Source organism: Aythya ferina, assembly GCF_964211825.1.
Source record: "Aythya ferina genome assembly, chromosome: 9".
NCBI lineage: Eukaryota > Metazoa > Chordata > Aves > Anseriformes > Anatidae > Aythya > Aythya ferina.
In genome coordinates, this window is record NC_140305.1 from 18,638,123 (window position 1) to 18,651,182 (window position 13,060).

Sequence of the window (13,060 nt, forward strand, 5' to 3'; positions counted from 1 at the left end):
TGTCTCCCTTTCAAAATAACCCCTTTCAACCTGTTTCTATTTCTCAAACTTATTGCTTAACCAAGGCTCAGCACCAGAGAAGACCAAGGGCTCTGACCTCAACTTTGCCTCCCTACCCAGCATTGCTCATAACTTGTCTACAGCTAAAGCAGAACTTGTGTTTAACAAGTCTTTATTTTTTGGAAGAAAGGCATCTTGCCTTGATTTGCAGACCTCAGGAGATAGGTTGGGGCTGAAGACCTTATTTTCCTTGTAGCTGTCCCCATGTTTCATCCTCCCTGCTCAAGGTGTTTCCTGCCTGCCATGAGTCTGTCCTCAGCTCCTGCTTGCTGCTGGATCTGCAGCACCTTGAGGAGCCCCTTTGGACCCGTTTGCCCCACTGGAGGTAGTTACCACAAATGACTCGTCACGTCGGAAATCTTTTGGATAAGTTGCACATTTGGGGTTTGATTACTCATGAGGCGTTTTGCCAGGTTTTGACTGACTTAGTGTAGAAAGCTGTACTATATCGCTTCCGACCTTTCTACAATGTCTTTATGAAAATATGCACTGCACAAGCCTAGTGTCTCCCACTGGTGCAGCGTTACAAACCCAAGATTACTTTTACTGTGTATAATAGTACTCTTTATAACAAAGGGGATCCTCCTGATGAGATTTTTGTTCATTAGAAGCCTTTCACATTCCCTTCAGTCAGTGATTTCCAAGGCAGGCCCATTTGCAGGCATGTGTTGCATATTCTTAGATATTTGAGTTTACTTTTGGCTATTCTCAAGCGTCCTGGATTCAGATCAGCCTCGTTCACCAATTGGACTTGACTGCTCCGCCAGTCTTTGTCATCCGTGAGTTTTATTACCAGTGACTTAATATTTAGTTTCCGATTGTTTTGAAGGCTTGGCCTACTGCAGGCCTCTGTGGAATCCCACCAGAAACCGAAATCCCAGTGGGATGTTTTGTGTACTTGTGGGTTTCCTACTGCACGTTCGCAGCAAGGCCTTTGGGGGACTTTGGTGAATTCTGGAGTGGCAGAAAGCTGCCTCCCAGGGCTTCTAAATGACCTACTTGAGCTAATATGATAAATGCCATAAGCGTCCTCCTTCGCTGTCAAATCTAAACACAGTTAAACACTTTACGAATGAGTCATGTATCTATTTGTTGTTGCTTTTTTAAGTGAAAGCAAATGCTGTCTTTGAGTTTTTGAAACAGTTCGGCTGTGGAAAAGGACAGCGATTTTAGAAAACCGAGCACAATTAGATGTTTAAAGAACAATTTAAGGTGTTCTCTGCTTGAAGTAACAGTGATGTCCCAGAGCCTGGTGGACAAGTTTTACCTGAAAAATCTCAACAATAGGGTGCTCTGGTTGAAATGTCTAAAACTTGATATCATAGTCCCTCATTTTAATACGAGCACGTTGAGAGAAATTTCAGTCTTCGATTCTGTGTCCAAAATACCTGTAGTGAAGATTTTCCTTCTTCCTTACCTGCAAGACCCTATCAGCGAAGGGGAACTTTTTGCATGAGCCTCTGTTGAAACCAATGGCCCTATGTGGAAAGCTTTTAGGCATGCAAGGTGTGTACATCCAGCTGTGTCTAGTCTAGCAGTCACCCACATCTCCTGGTCAGTGTGGATCCATGTGTGGCTTGTAAGGATCACAGTTGGGTGAGGAATTAAAACAAATCTATTAGGATTGGGGTTATAAACTTCGAGGGTTTGGTACATCTATTGGAAAAAGCCTGGGGGTTAACAGCTCAAAGGAGATTGCAAGGCCATGGTCTAGTTCAGTAGTTTGAGAGAGATGAAAGCCTTGTATGAGTGGCTGCTTCCTCAATGGCAACAGTTAACATCAGAAAAAACATACCTGATGTGAGAATAAACAGGCCTGGGGTTTGTCCTAGGGTGGATGGGAGGCTTAAGTGGAAAGTCTGTGAAAAGCCTGGAACTAACAGGGCGGAGAGAAGATTGCTTCTGGCAGAGAAAGCAGTTTCTCCTGTAGCTCTGAAGGTAACCCGTGGTGCTTTCAGATGCACGGCTTCCCGGTTCAGTTTTCTGTTGGAACAAATTCCTCCCAAGTAAGGACAATCGTTCATTTGATGGCTACTTCAAGGCTGGGCTGAATGCAGCGAGGTAATCGCTCCGCTGTCCAGATTGTGCAGATTCGTGCCAGGATGCACTTGCCCACTAGCTGTTTTTTATTACGTTTATGGTTGAGATGGGATTTTCATTCAAAGATCTTGTGTTCAGTCAGCTGTGACTTTACAAACCAATCACTGTGGGGCAGAAACTTGATGCTTGTTCAGCTATGGATGTTTGTTTAAAGTTGGAAGAAAATTTATTCAGCCGCTATCTTGAGGATCAGACATTCAAATAAGCAATCGACTTTCAAGAAAATGCTTCTTACGAGGTATTTTTTTGATTAAGGAGCATATGAAAATAATATAACCGTGGGGCTGACATTTGACTTCCCAGGTCAGGAAGCTAAGGTTCTTCAGTGGGCTTTGACCATGCACCCGGGAACGTTTGCACGATAGCAGGGTCGCACACGTCATCCATGTGCAGCGATGGGGAATGCCCTCCTTGGTGAGCTGCACTGGCAAAGAGCTGTGCTCTGCACCACACATGACTGTAACAAAATTACATAATTGTGTATTTGATTTGCTCTGCTTTTCTGATTAAATTCTGATATATTTATTCTGTCTGTATGCATCATTTCATGTATGAGCTTCAATTGCACAATAAGAAATAGAGTACAATATCGTAAATTTACGTTTTCCAAAATGCTGTGTGTAAGAAAAGGTTAATCTGATGATCCAATACCCTGCTGTTTGATACAGCAGCATCCTGCGTTTGGAATCTGTGTGGTGAGCTCATGTTGGCCAGCACCAAGGAGATCATCTTAACGGGAATAATTGTATCCATTGAGCTCCTGATTTCGTGAAGCCTTACGCAGCTTTCCAGTCCTGTGATGTACAGCTTCCCTAGATTCCTGGTGTGATGTAAGCATTTTTGGGTGAAATTCCCTGCTCTGGTATGGATGAGGTCAGCCTAACTGATCGGTCTTGGCCTTGAGAAAAAAGACAAATCCTATCACCCATGCTTGACAGCATCTGGACATCTTGTAGCTCTGCTGTGTGTGGAGGTCGTGATTTCGTGGACTCTGGAAAACTTTACTTAAAAATCCATTTGCAAATCTGTAAGGAAACGTGTGACTGGGGGCTTAGGTAGTCCCAGCTGGCGTATCGTGCTAGCTAGTGGCAGCAGGGTGTATCCTAGCTTGGGGGAAGCATGCTAATTTTATTGCATGGCATTTAAAAAGAAATGAGTATTTGCTGCCTTCCTTAATGCAACATAAACTCTTCAAGCATAAGCTTTTCAGTGCTGCGTCTTTGGAGAAGCGCTTCCTATCATTCAAATATATTTGATGTTGTTAGCTGCATTAGATATAGAAAGATTTGCGATTTAGCACCAGAAACACATCCCACGCTTCCAAAGAACGACTTGAAAAGAAAAAAAAAAAAAATCAGGCAAAGCCTGAAGGGATTGGAGAAAATGAACTCCTGCTGCAGTTGCACACTTGCACACATCTGGTGCAACTGAAATTTAAGAGCTGAATACATCCATATCTGACCATGGGAGGGTCCAAGCATTACTGTTGACACTAGTTTGCTTTTTTGGATAGGCACACTGGCAGAGTCGCTAGCATGTGGAGCCTTGTCAGCTCTCTAATCTAATAGACTGTTCTTGCCCAGACCATCGTGTGTCAGTATTTTATGTACTGAATGTAGCCAGCTTTAATAATTGGCCATTTTCCCACCTTCTGCCAAACTTTTCCCTTTTTTTTTTTTTCTTCACAATTTAATGTTTGACTCAAAATCTGCTATGGTAACAAATTATATACATATTAAAAGGAAAAGATGGAAAGCAGAGTCACAAAAGGTAACAAGAGTTCAGAATAATGTCATCTCAGGGCTTTTTTTAAAGGCTTGAATTCAACCCGGTGTTAAAACTGATTTTGCTGCGTATTGAGAAGAGATTACAAAGAAGCGGGTACTGCTTGAAAGCACTGATGTAGCTTTGTATGCTTCAAGTTGTGAAATTCTTGCCTGTACAGGTCTGATTTGCTTTTTATTTACAAAAAAAAAAAATAAATTATGGAGCCTTTTGAATTGTGTTTTTCCTCCTTTGGAATGGTTGTCTTCAGTGAGGACCTGTCACAGCTACTTATGCTTATTTCTAATGACTCCACCAATCATTTGAAATGCAGTACTGGAAAGGATTTTTTTTTTCTTTCTTTTTTTTTTTTTTTTAAGGTCCCTTTGCTTGCCTTTCTGGTGGTGGGAGTTGCAGTGGTCATGTACTGGGGTAGTGATGCTGGGAACCACAGGGGAGCATCTCGAGCGGTGAACGCCAGCTGGAGAGGAGCTCAGTCACCAGGAGGGCGTTGGAATGGGGTCACCCCACTTCTTTGTGGTTATAGTAGCTGGTGATCTTATCACCTTAACCCATGCTGATCAGTGTCTCACACCAAAGTACTGCAGCTTGGAGGAAACTTAAGCACTGCTTTAGAAACCAAAACCTGGACCTAGGTTCCAGGACCTCGAGGGTGCTTGCAGCTTGCTCTTGGTTGCATGGAGGATGCTTGTAAAAGTGTGTTTATCCAAGGTGTGAGCCATTGTGATCGATACAGCCTGAGATGGAGCCGTTCCCGCGTCTGTCATGCGCGAAGAGGGATGCCATCCAGGTCTGGGCTCTGCTTTATTTGGACAGGGCTTGTGTGTGATTGCATTTGACGTGATTGTGTGTGTGGTTCCTCCTCCTCGTGCCCCATTGCTGCACTAAAACGGGGACGAGTCTGCAGCAATGGTCCGAGGTGCTTGTCTGAACTGGTGTTTATGTACGGAGTTTCTACTTCTCAGTAACTCATTTGGGAGGTTTACGTAGGTAGCAGCAATAACTGTGTGCCTTTAACAAACAGAAGCCTAAAATAAATGTAGACATCAGTGCCTTACCAAGCTGCCCCAGTCCGGTTCCTCCTCGGATCACAGAGTAGAGTGTTCTCTGGTCTGAACTTGTTCAGTCCATTCCCAACAGTGATGTTGGGAATGAGATGTGCTTTGAGATGATCTTGGCATTCACTGGGACTCCTGGAGTTCGGGACTCCCCAGGATGGCTCAGTGCATGGCAGCAAACAACGGCCTCGGCAGCTCGCTAGGCTGTGGGGTGTCCTCCTCCATCCCTCTGCTTACTCCCAACTTCTGGAGAGCTGATTAGAGGCTTGGCAGGAGCGGTCTGGTTATGCTCTAGATACGCTTTGGATACATTTATTGTCACAGTTGAGGTACTGCAAAAGCCATGCCGTTCCCGTCGTTATCCTAGCGAGGTACTTCTTTTGATTGTGCAATATCTGTGGCTAATTACATGGCAATTGAAGTGTGCCACCAGCCACCCACAATTCATTGTCAGCTCCTGGGGGATGCAGATGAAAACAGAAAGATAATGTTTTCATTCTTCAGTCCAGCGATTTAGCTTGCCTCTTTTTTTTTAATCCCTTGCTCCTTCAGGTAATAAAGCCAGATGGTAGTGACAAAGAAACAGAAGCCACGCGTGAATCAGATGTCCCTGAGGATATGCTGGGGACTTGCATTCCTCGAGAGACGGCAAAAGACGATGCTAAAAGTCCGGATGTCATTATAGAAGCTCAGTTTGATGATAATGAGGCAGAGCATGGACAAGACCACTTGCAGGATATGTTGGCTGATGACATTAAGAAACTTTCCTTGGATGCTGGCGAAAAGGGTGAGTAGATCAGAGTGTTGATTTTAAACCTTTATTTGAGCAAACCATCGAAGTATTACTTTGTTGCCTTGCTTTGCTGCAAGATATAAAATACAAGCATAAAAGCTTAATGCCTTATCGCTTCTATCCCTTTCTGCTAAACTGCCTTCGTAGTTCTGAATGGATATTAAGGACTGGGTTTTATGTAGTTTTGATTGATGCAAAGTAAATCTGTGAAACAGGAGTCACACCTTTTAGATTTGCAATTCTCAGGGCTGTCTGGGGACTGCTGGTTGCTGTTTTCTTCAAAATGCTGCTGTAGCAGTTTCCTTCATCGCAGCTTGGCTGGCCAATCTATGCGTCTCAGTTTGGGGATAGGAATATATTTCCTTGGGGGCAGTTAGGTTTGTTGCTGTTTTCAAACAGTTGAGTTATGAGCAACTTAAAGATTTGGTCCATTTAAAAAGAAAATTGCTCTAAAACCTAAAGCCAATTATGTGATCTGTTTTGAAGGCAAACCTATTTCATTCCGAATCTGAATTCCATCCAAACCATCAAGTGTTGCTTAAAGCAAAATAAAATAGGCTCCCCTGTTCCAGACTATACTATGCTGCTCTTCACATGTCCTTTCTGGTACTAAATCTCCTAAGATTTCCTCTCCTGAAGAACCGTGCGTTGAAAGGATTCTGACAATTGGAGCATTTAACGTGTGCCTTCAGCTGCTGGTGAAAGATTTGCCAGTACAGATATTCTGGTGCATTCCTGATGCATGTCCCAGTCATCCAGAAAAGACAGCAGCAACTTAGGATATAAGTAGTTGTTGGTCTCTGACGAATCGTGGTGGTGGTTATAAAGTTGCTCTGTTTAATACCTCGTATTTTCCTGAGGGATTGCTTTTGAGGATGTACAGACCTCTGCCTATACTGTTGGTAGATTTCCATTTTTCACACCCATCTGTTAATAAAAATGGAAATAGCACTTGTGTAGAAGTGTTGTAGCTTTTATGACAAAACGTTGGTTTCAGTTCACGAATGGATTCGCCACCTCACCAGTTCATGATGCTATTTCCTTCTGGTACCTCCACTGTCTTTGAGTTACTGCCAAGGTACATGAACCAACTTCCATCTTGTTCTGTTACTTTCCAATGTAAGGAAATGTTGGGAGTTAGTTGTGTTGCCCACAGATGTTTTATGTAGCTAGTAATTAACCCCATCTTTTTTTTTTTTTTTTTTTTTCGGTCTTGGACACCATGTTATAGCTGCATGCTGTCAAGCTGCTGCTTTGGCTTGGCAATTCTGAATCTCCTGATGTGCTCCTGAGTCACGTGTCTGTAGCATCTCTATTTTCTGCTTCTCATAGCAATGGCAAATTAAAAGTCAGAGGAATACACTCTAGTTTGACACCAGCAGTTAAAATAAATACAGATCTGTATAACTGTGCTTTCGTGTGAAGGCTTGATGGGAGTTACTTCTCTTGGTATATCAGTTCCTCAAGATGCTCTGGAGTGACCTGTGTTGGAGGCTCTCAAATCATCTCTTAAAATCTGTGCCATCTGAGTGGTTTTTGCCATTTAGCTCTGTCTTTGGAGAATACTTGTATGGCAAATGTTAGACCAGCTTGCTGTCTACATGGTGGAAATCCAACTTATTTCTCCATTGCAGTTGTGTTAGCCAACTGTTTTCTTTTATTTCCGAGGCCTTTCCTTGTTCATCCTGCACCGGCCTTGTGGCTGGTGTGATTGTGCCAGTTAGATTTCTGCTGAGTTTGTATTTTGCTATCAACTCTTTCAATAGCTGCTTCAGCTTCTTTGGCTATACAATTCACATGGATTTTTCTCCAGTTTCTTCTTGCTCTGCTGCTTAATGCCCTCCTTTCTTTACACATATAAACTTTATGATGCTGCATTTTCTTAAGGTGTTTTTGAGCAGCTGATGATTGCTTTGGCTTGTTTCCTGTCTTTCATACCATTTCTCATATCATCGCTTATCCAGATTTTTAAGACTTGCCTGGAAAATAGCAATAGTTGCTCTAGCATCAGTGATAACTGTCATGAAAAAAGAAGAGATCCTGCCAAATTCTGCCCTCAGGACAGCCAGGTGTGGCTCAAAATGCTTTTTGAAAGGACCAAATGTGCACTTTTTCACAGAATTCAGCCTCAGGGGGTAATACCCGCTGCACTTCCTAGGGCATCCACTGGAACAGGACATCAGGAGGCAGAGTGCTTGGCAGCGGGTGGAAGTGGCCTTCCCTGCATGATGTGGGCCTCCCCTGGCAGCACTGCTTGGCTGCTGCTGCCCGCTGTGCTTGTTTCAAGCTAAATGTCTGAGAGCCTTTAGGTTACATCCCTTCTGCTGGAAACAGCTGCCGCAGCAAAACAGAGGTGGATGGAGGATGAGACCCTACACTGGGGGAATTTCTTGCTGACACACCAAAACCGGTGCTTTATTTACTTTCTATGAGAATGTTGCATTGTAGGATTTATTAAACTGTAGGATTTATTACGCAGTCGTTGCATGGCCTCATCTGAAGAAGGGAGCAGGAGAAATAATTTGTGGCCAGTGCAACTTTGAAACGAACACTTACAGGCTTTCCTCTTTTCCGCTAACACAGGGAAGTCGGAAGGCTTCAAGCTGAACAAAGATGCCATCAAAGATACTGTGTAATAAAATCAAGAAATATTCCACTGTGTTCTCATGTGTACTTCTATGTATGTGTGTATATATACATACATAAAAAGTCCCATTTATCTATGGGACTTAAATGTAAATAAAAAAAAATAAACAAAAAATCCAAACCAAACAAACCCACAGATTTCTAGAAGTGAAATATAACCAGAACTACCTTAATACAATAAAAAACACTTTTTAATCGCCTGGGGCAGGGAGGGAGGAAGGTCTGGTGGGAAATGGCAAAGCCACAGTAGCTCTGCACGTTACTAGTGATTGCTCAGCTCTCCGTGCACACACAGAAGCTCTGCAGATTGCTGCTTCTCAGTTGCAAGACATCTTTCTTCCTTTCTGACGGCAGAGTAGAATTACACAACATCTCTGTTGGCTCACTTACTCTGCTGCTGCTGATCAGAATGAACCATGAAGAATAGAAGTAGACGAGTCGTTCAAATTAGAGCACTCTGGGTCATGCTGGAAGTGCGGGCTAGTTTTGATATCTCTTCTTCACTGGCCTGGGTCCCATCCCTTACTGTGGCTCTGCTCTTCTTCAGAGCTCAGTCCCCTGTCCATCTCTAATTACCATCACTAATTACACGCTGGGGTAAAGAATTTTGGCTTGGCCCTTGCTGTCAGAAGCTCTGAAGCGTGAAGCTTTACGTGCGTTGATTGTGGCCCAGGTCTGAGTGGGCTGAATTCCTTGAAGGTGTTGTGCTTGGGGCTTACTGCGCTTCCACGGGACTTACCCCAAGCTGGTAGGAAGGGTTAGGCATGGTGTGCTGCAGGCTGAGAGCCGGGTGTTGGGTCTGTCTCCCTGGAGTGCTGCAGGGCTGTGCTTGCTGCCCTTCCCACCCGAAGACTCAAGAAGGGATGGGATGAACAATAGGGAAGTGCACAGGACTGAAGAGATGATCGCATTCAGCCTGTCAGCCTGCCTAATTTCTGAATGTTCTCATGCTCGTAAAAGCGTCTCGGTATTGCCTCGCTCAAGGATCTTTAAATAAAAGTTCATAACCGGTGTCGCTGTGCCAGAAGCTGTCCTGGTTAAACTAGTTCACGCTGCTTTTCTGAACCTTTCTTGCTGAGAAGTTGGGTTAAAGGTTATCTTCAGAAAGGTCTCTGATCGGGGAAGTGATGAGCCCTTTTCCTCTCCTGCAAGCTGTTCCACACAAAAAGCAATATTACTTTGTTCCAAAGTTAGATTTTCTTAATGTTAAGTTCTGGTAGTTGGATGTAGATCTTTTTTAGCAAAGATGGAAATCCCTTTCCTCTAGCACATTACAATTTCAACTGTATTTCCACAGCAATAATACTTTTACATGCTGAAAAAAAGAGTTCTCTTTGTTCTTTCCTTACAAAGACAGCAAGAATGAGCACCCTGAGTGTCAAATCTGAAGAAGGATTCTCAGCTCACTCACTAGTATCCTTTAAACCCTCTCTGGAGTTCCCGTGTCCTCTTGAAATGCAGGCAAAGAGCAAGGCATAATATCCTGGCACGAGTCTGAACAATGCTGTATACAGAGAAAACATTAATTCTCCGTGCTGCTTGGTATCTCTTGACATGCGAGTCCTTTGTGTTTTATCCTGAGACCTCAGCTTGTTCTGTGTCGCTGCTATCCAAAGAAGTCGGCCACCAGCGGGCACAGCCTCTGCCAGATCTGTAATTCTTTTCCTTAATCGTCATTCTCATTCCCTACTGGAACAGAGGTAGTGTAACTTTTATTCCAGCCCGGTGCTAAATGATAGGTTATTTCTATGACTTTTCACCGCTGTAAAAGGATTTTCCTTGTGCTGCATGTCAATACGTAATAAAAAATAGAAACTTTTCTGTATCCTCCCAGCCCAGGAAAAGTGCAAGATGTTCTGTACAGAATACTTTACGATGGTGTATCCCTATACAGACCTGTGTCACATGAGTTTCGTACAAACGTGAGCTGTCTCTTGTTAAATATTGGAATCGGTTCACTCTGATAAAGAGGAATCAGCAACTGAACAGTAGCAACTACTCGTCCTCTGGAGAATGGCAGCTGTGCTCATAAAAGCGCTTCAGCCTTTCTTTCTGAAAGGATATTCAAATAAAAGTTTGTAAAACTGTGTCACTGTGCCAAAAGCTATCTTTGTCAAACTAGTTTGCTTAGCTTTTTTTTTTTTTTTCAGCTCTTCTCATGAGAGATCTTACTTTACCAGATACACAGAATATCCTGCTTCCCACGGGGTGGCTCGCAGCGGTAATCAGGTTGGGGGACTGGCTGCCCTGGCAGTAATCAGCGAGCTGTGTTTGTTCAGGATTTCCCCTCGCAGCTACACTTCTGCAGATCAGGGTTTGAATGTGTGAATGTCCGAGGCTCGCTCGCTGCCTTGACGTAACGAAGCTTGAATAGAAAGAGCTCGTTTATGGGCAGAGTGAACTGACAGCTGACTCGACCAATTGTGCGATGGAAAATGGAATCAAATAGCTGGTGGCTAATAAGTAGGGTCAACAGAATTTGGGTTGTAGCTGCTACACAGCCCAGTCCTGGCTCCCTGCGTGTTCAGCGCTGGCCAGGTGAGCTCTGGTCAGTCCCTTTTCAAGTCAAATGTGACTGATCAGTCACTGGTAAGCTTGGTAAGGTTAGACATAACCTAAAATTGTGCCTTCCTCTTGCAGCCTGGAGCCTTTGTGCAGTTAATTCTGTCTCCTGTTGGTGTAGGAGTTTAGGTGATATTGCTATTTCTTTACTTGGCCAAGCCTGATGGTAAGGACTGGATGATGGTGACGAGAATCTGGACAGTCTGCTTGTCCTGCCACTCTGCTCGGGTCCCCCTTCTTTCAGTTTTGCTGCCATGAATTTTGTGACAGACTTGGAGCCTCCCAACCTCACTGGCTGCTAGAAGGAATAAATGTCCTCCCTCCTCTTCAGAGGCTCCTGTTTACTCTGAGCGCTCTTGAGGAGACTTCATGCTTCTTTCCTAGCCTGCAGCTTTCTGGAGACGGATCGTCTCCACTGCATAGCTCTCAACATTTCTAGGCCACAGCAGAGTGAAAGCTCACCAGGAAATCTTCTCAGTTACACGGCTTTTAATAGAAATCCTTGAGGTGGAACTGTCAAAAATCAGATCAGTTTCACTCTGCTGAAGCCTGGAAAACCAGCAGAGAAGCTGGAGCTGTTTCAGCTGCTCAAGACAGCTCTGTATTCGTTTACCCTAAGTTCACGTTTGTGGGTCTCTGGATCTATAACTTTTTGTAAATGAGAGCATAGATTTCTTGAAGAATAAACAGTACGACTTCAGAAAAGTGTTCAATCGGTGTTGAACAAATTGGGCTTTATGGTAGCATTGATTAAACGATACAGCCTGACTAAGCCTCAGTTATTCTTTTGTTGCACAGCTGAAGCCTGCAATGGAAGTTAATGTTGTGAAAGCTTCGTATGCTGTTCTTTCCTAGTAAGTTATCTTGACCCCCAAATGACTTCTTAAGCAAGGAAAAGAAAAAAAAAAACAAAAAAACACAAAACCACAACACTTATGCAATTGCGTAAGCTGAATTAGATTAAGTTCAGCATATTACCATATGTTCCTGAATTCACCTGTGTTTCTCCTTTGAGTTACAAGTTTAGGTCAAGTAAAGTGAGAGGGCATGATACTGAGAATGAATGGTGGGTGTGAAGATAAACATATTGGAGTATGGTCATTGTTAGCAGCAAGATTTCCAGGATGAATCAGATTAGGATTCATTCAGCTAACATATTTTCCATGCAATAGTAAAATTGGACACACACACTTTAGGAACAAATGCACATGCAGGAAGGAAGAACATTAAGTAGGCAAAACGGTTAATGGAAATGTTTTTGTAACTTTTTAATTTTACTTTTAATAATATAATAAAACCGCATTTGTGTAGACTGCAACACTACCTGATTTTTTGGATATTTATTTCTGTTGCAATAAAGCTTTCAGCCCCCTTGTTGACTGGCAGCTTCTCAAGGATGGAAGGGGGTCAGAGGTCTGAACAGCAGTGCTGTGGTTGTAGGAATGTTTCACGGCTGCAGAGACAGATACGATTTGATCTGTTGGGGGTAGATGGCAGCTTCCCAAAATGATGCTGTCTTTGTTGGTCAGGCTTGGAGGGTTCTGAGGAACAGTGATAATTCTGTCTCATCATTCTGCCACCTCCTCCATCCTCCCTTGTGGAGGTGGCTAAATACAAGTAAAGAGTTACGTGCTTGGCTGCATTGCATGTGTAAGGAAGCCAGCTACACTCACTTCTTTGCATTGCCTTTGCTCTGTGTTATTGCAGATGCTTGTGTTTTTGTTGTACACATCTGTTATTGTGCCTTTCCTTTCCCTCTCTGAGGGTCTCCTCCCATCTGTGCGTCTTCAAAAATCTCCCTGCTAATCATCTGAGTCTCCCGGTCTTTGCCTTCAGTGAGCCATTGGGCGTGCAGATGTGTGAGTTCAGGTGTTTAGACATGAACAGCTGTGGCAGGGTGAGTCGTCTTACTCAAAACATCTCCGAGAAGTTACTCTTGTTCCTTTGTCACGCAGTTCTGTGATGAGACTGCTCGGCCGTGCCGCGTGGTTTGGAGCTGCTCCGCTCTTATACCTGCGGAGCCTTCTTGCATTGCACACGGGAGCTGCTAGGCTGA

General features: G+C 43.7%; 1 protein-coding gene across 4 annotated transcripts in view; it reads left to right on the forward strand.

The window, feature by feature from the left end:
- DIS3L2 (DIS3 like 3'-5' exoribonuclease 2) overlaps positions 1-13,060 on the forward strand; it is a 188,836-nt gene that overhangs the window by 55,815 nt on the left and 119,961 nt on the right. For all 4 annotated transcript variants that reach the window (XM_084528891.1, XM_084528892.1, XM_084528894.1 and 1 more), the window contains one exon: positions 5,556-5,790. In XM_084528891.1, the coding sequence (XP_084385017.1) occupies positions 5,556-5,790 (235 nt within the window). The remainder of the gene's footprint in view (positions 1-5,555; positions 5,791-13,060) is intronic.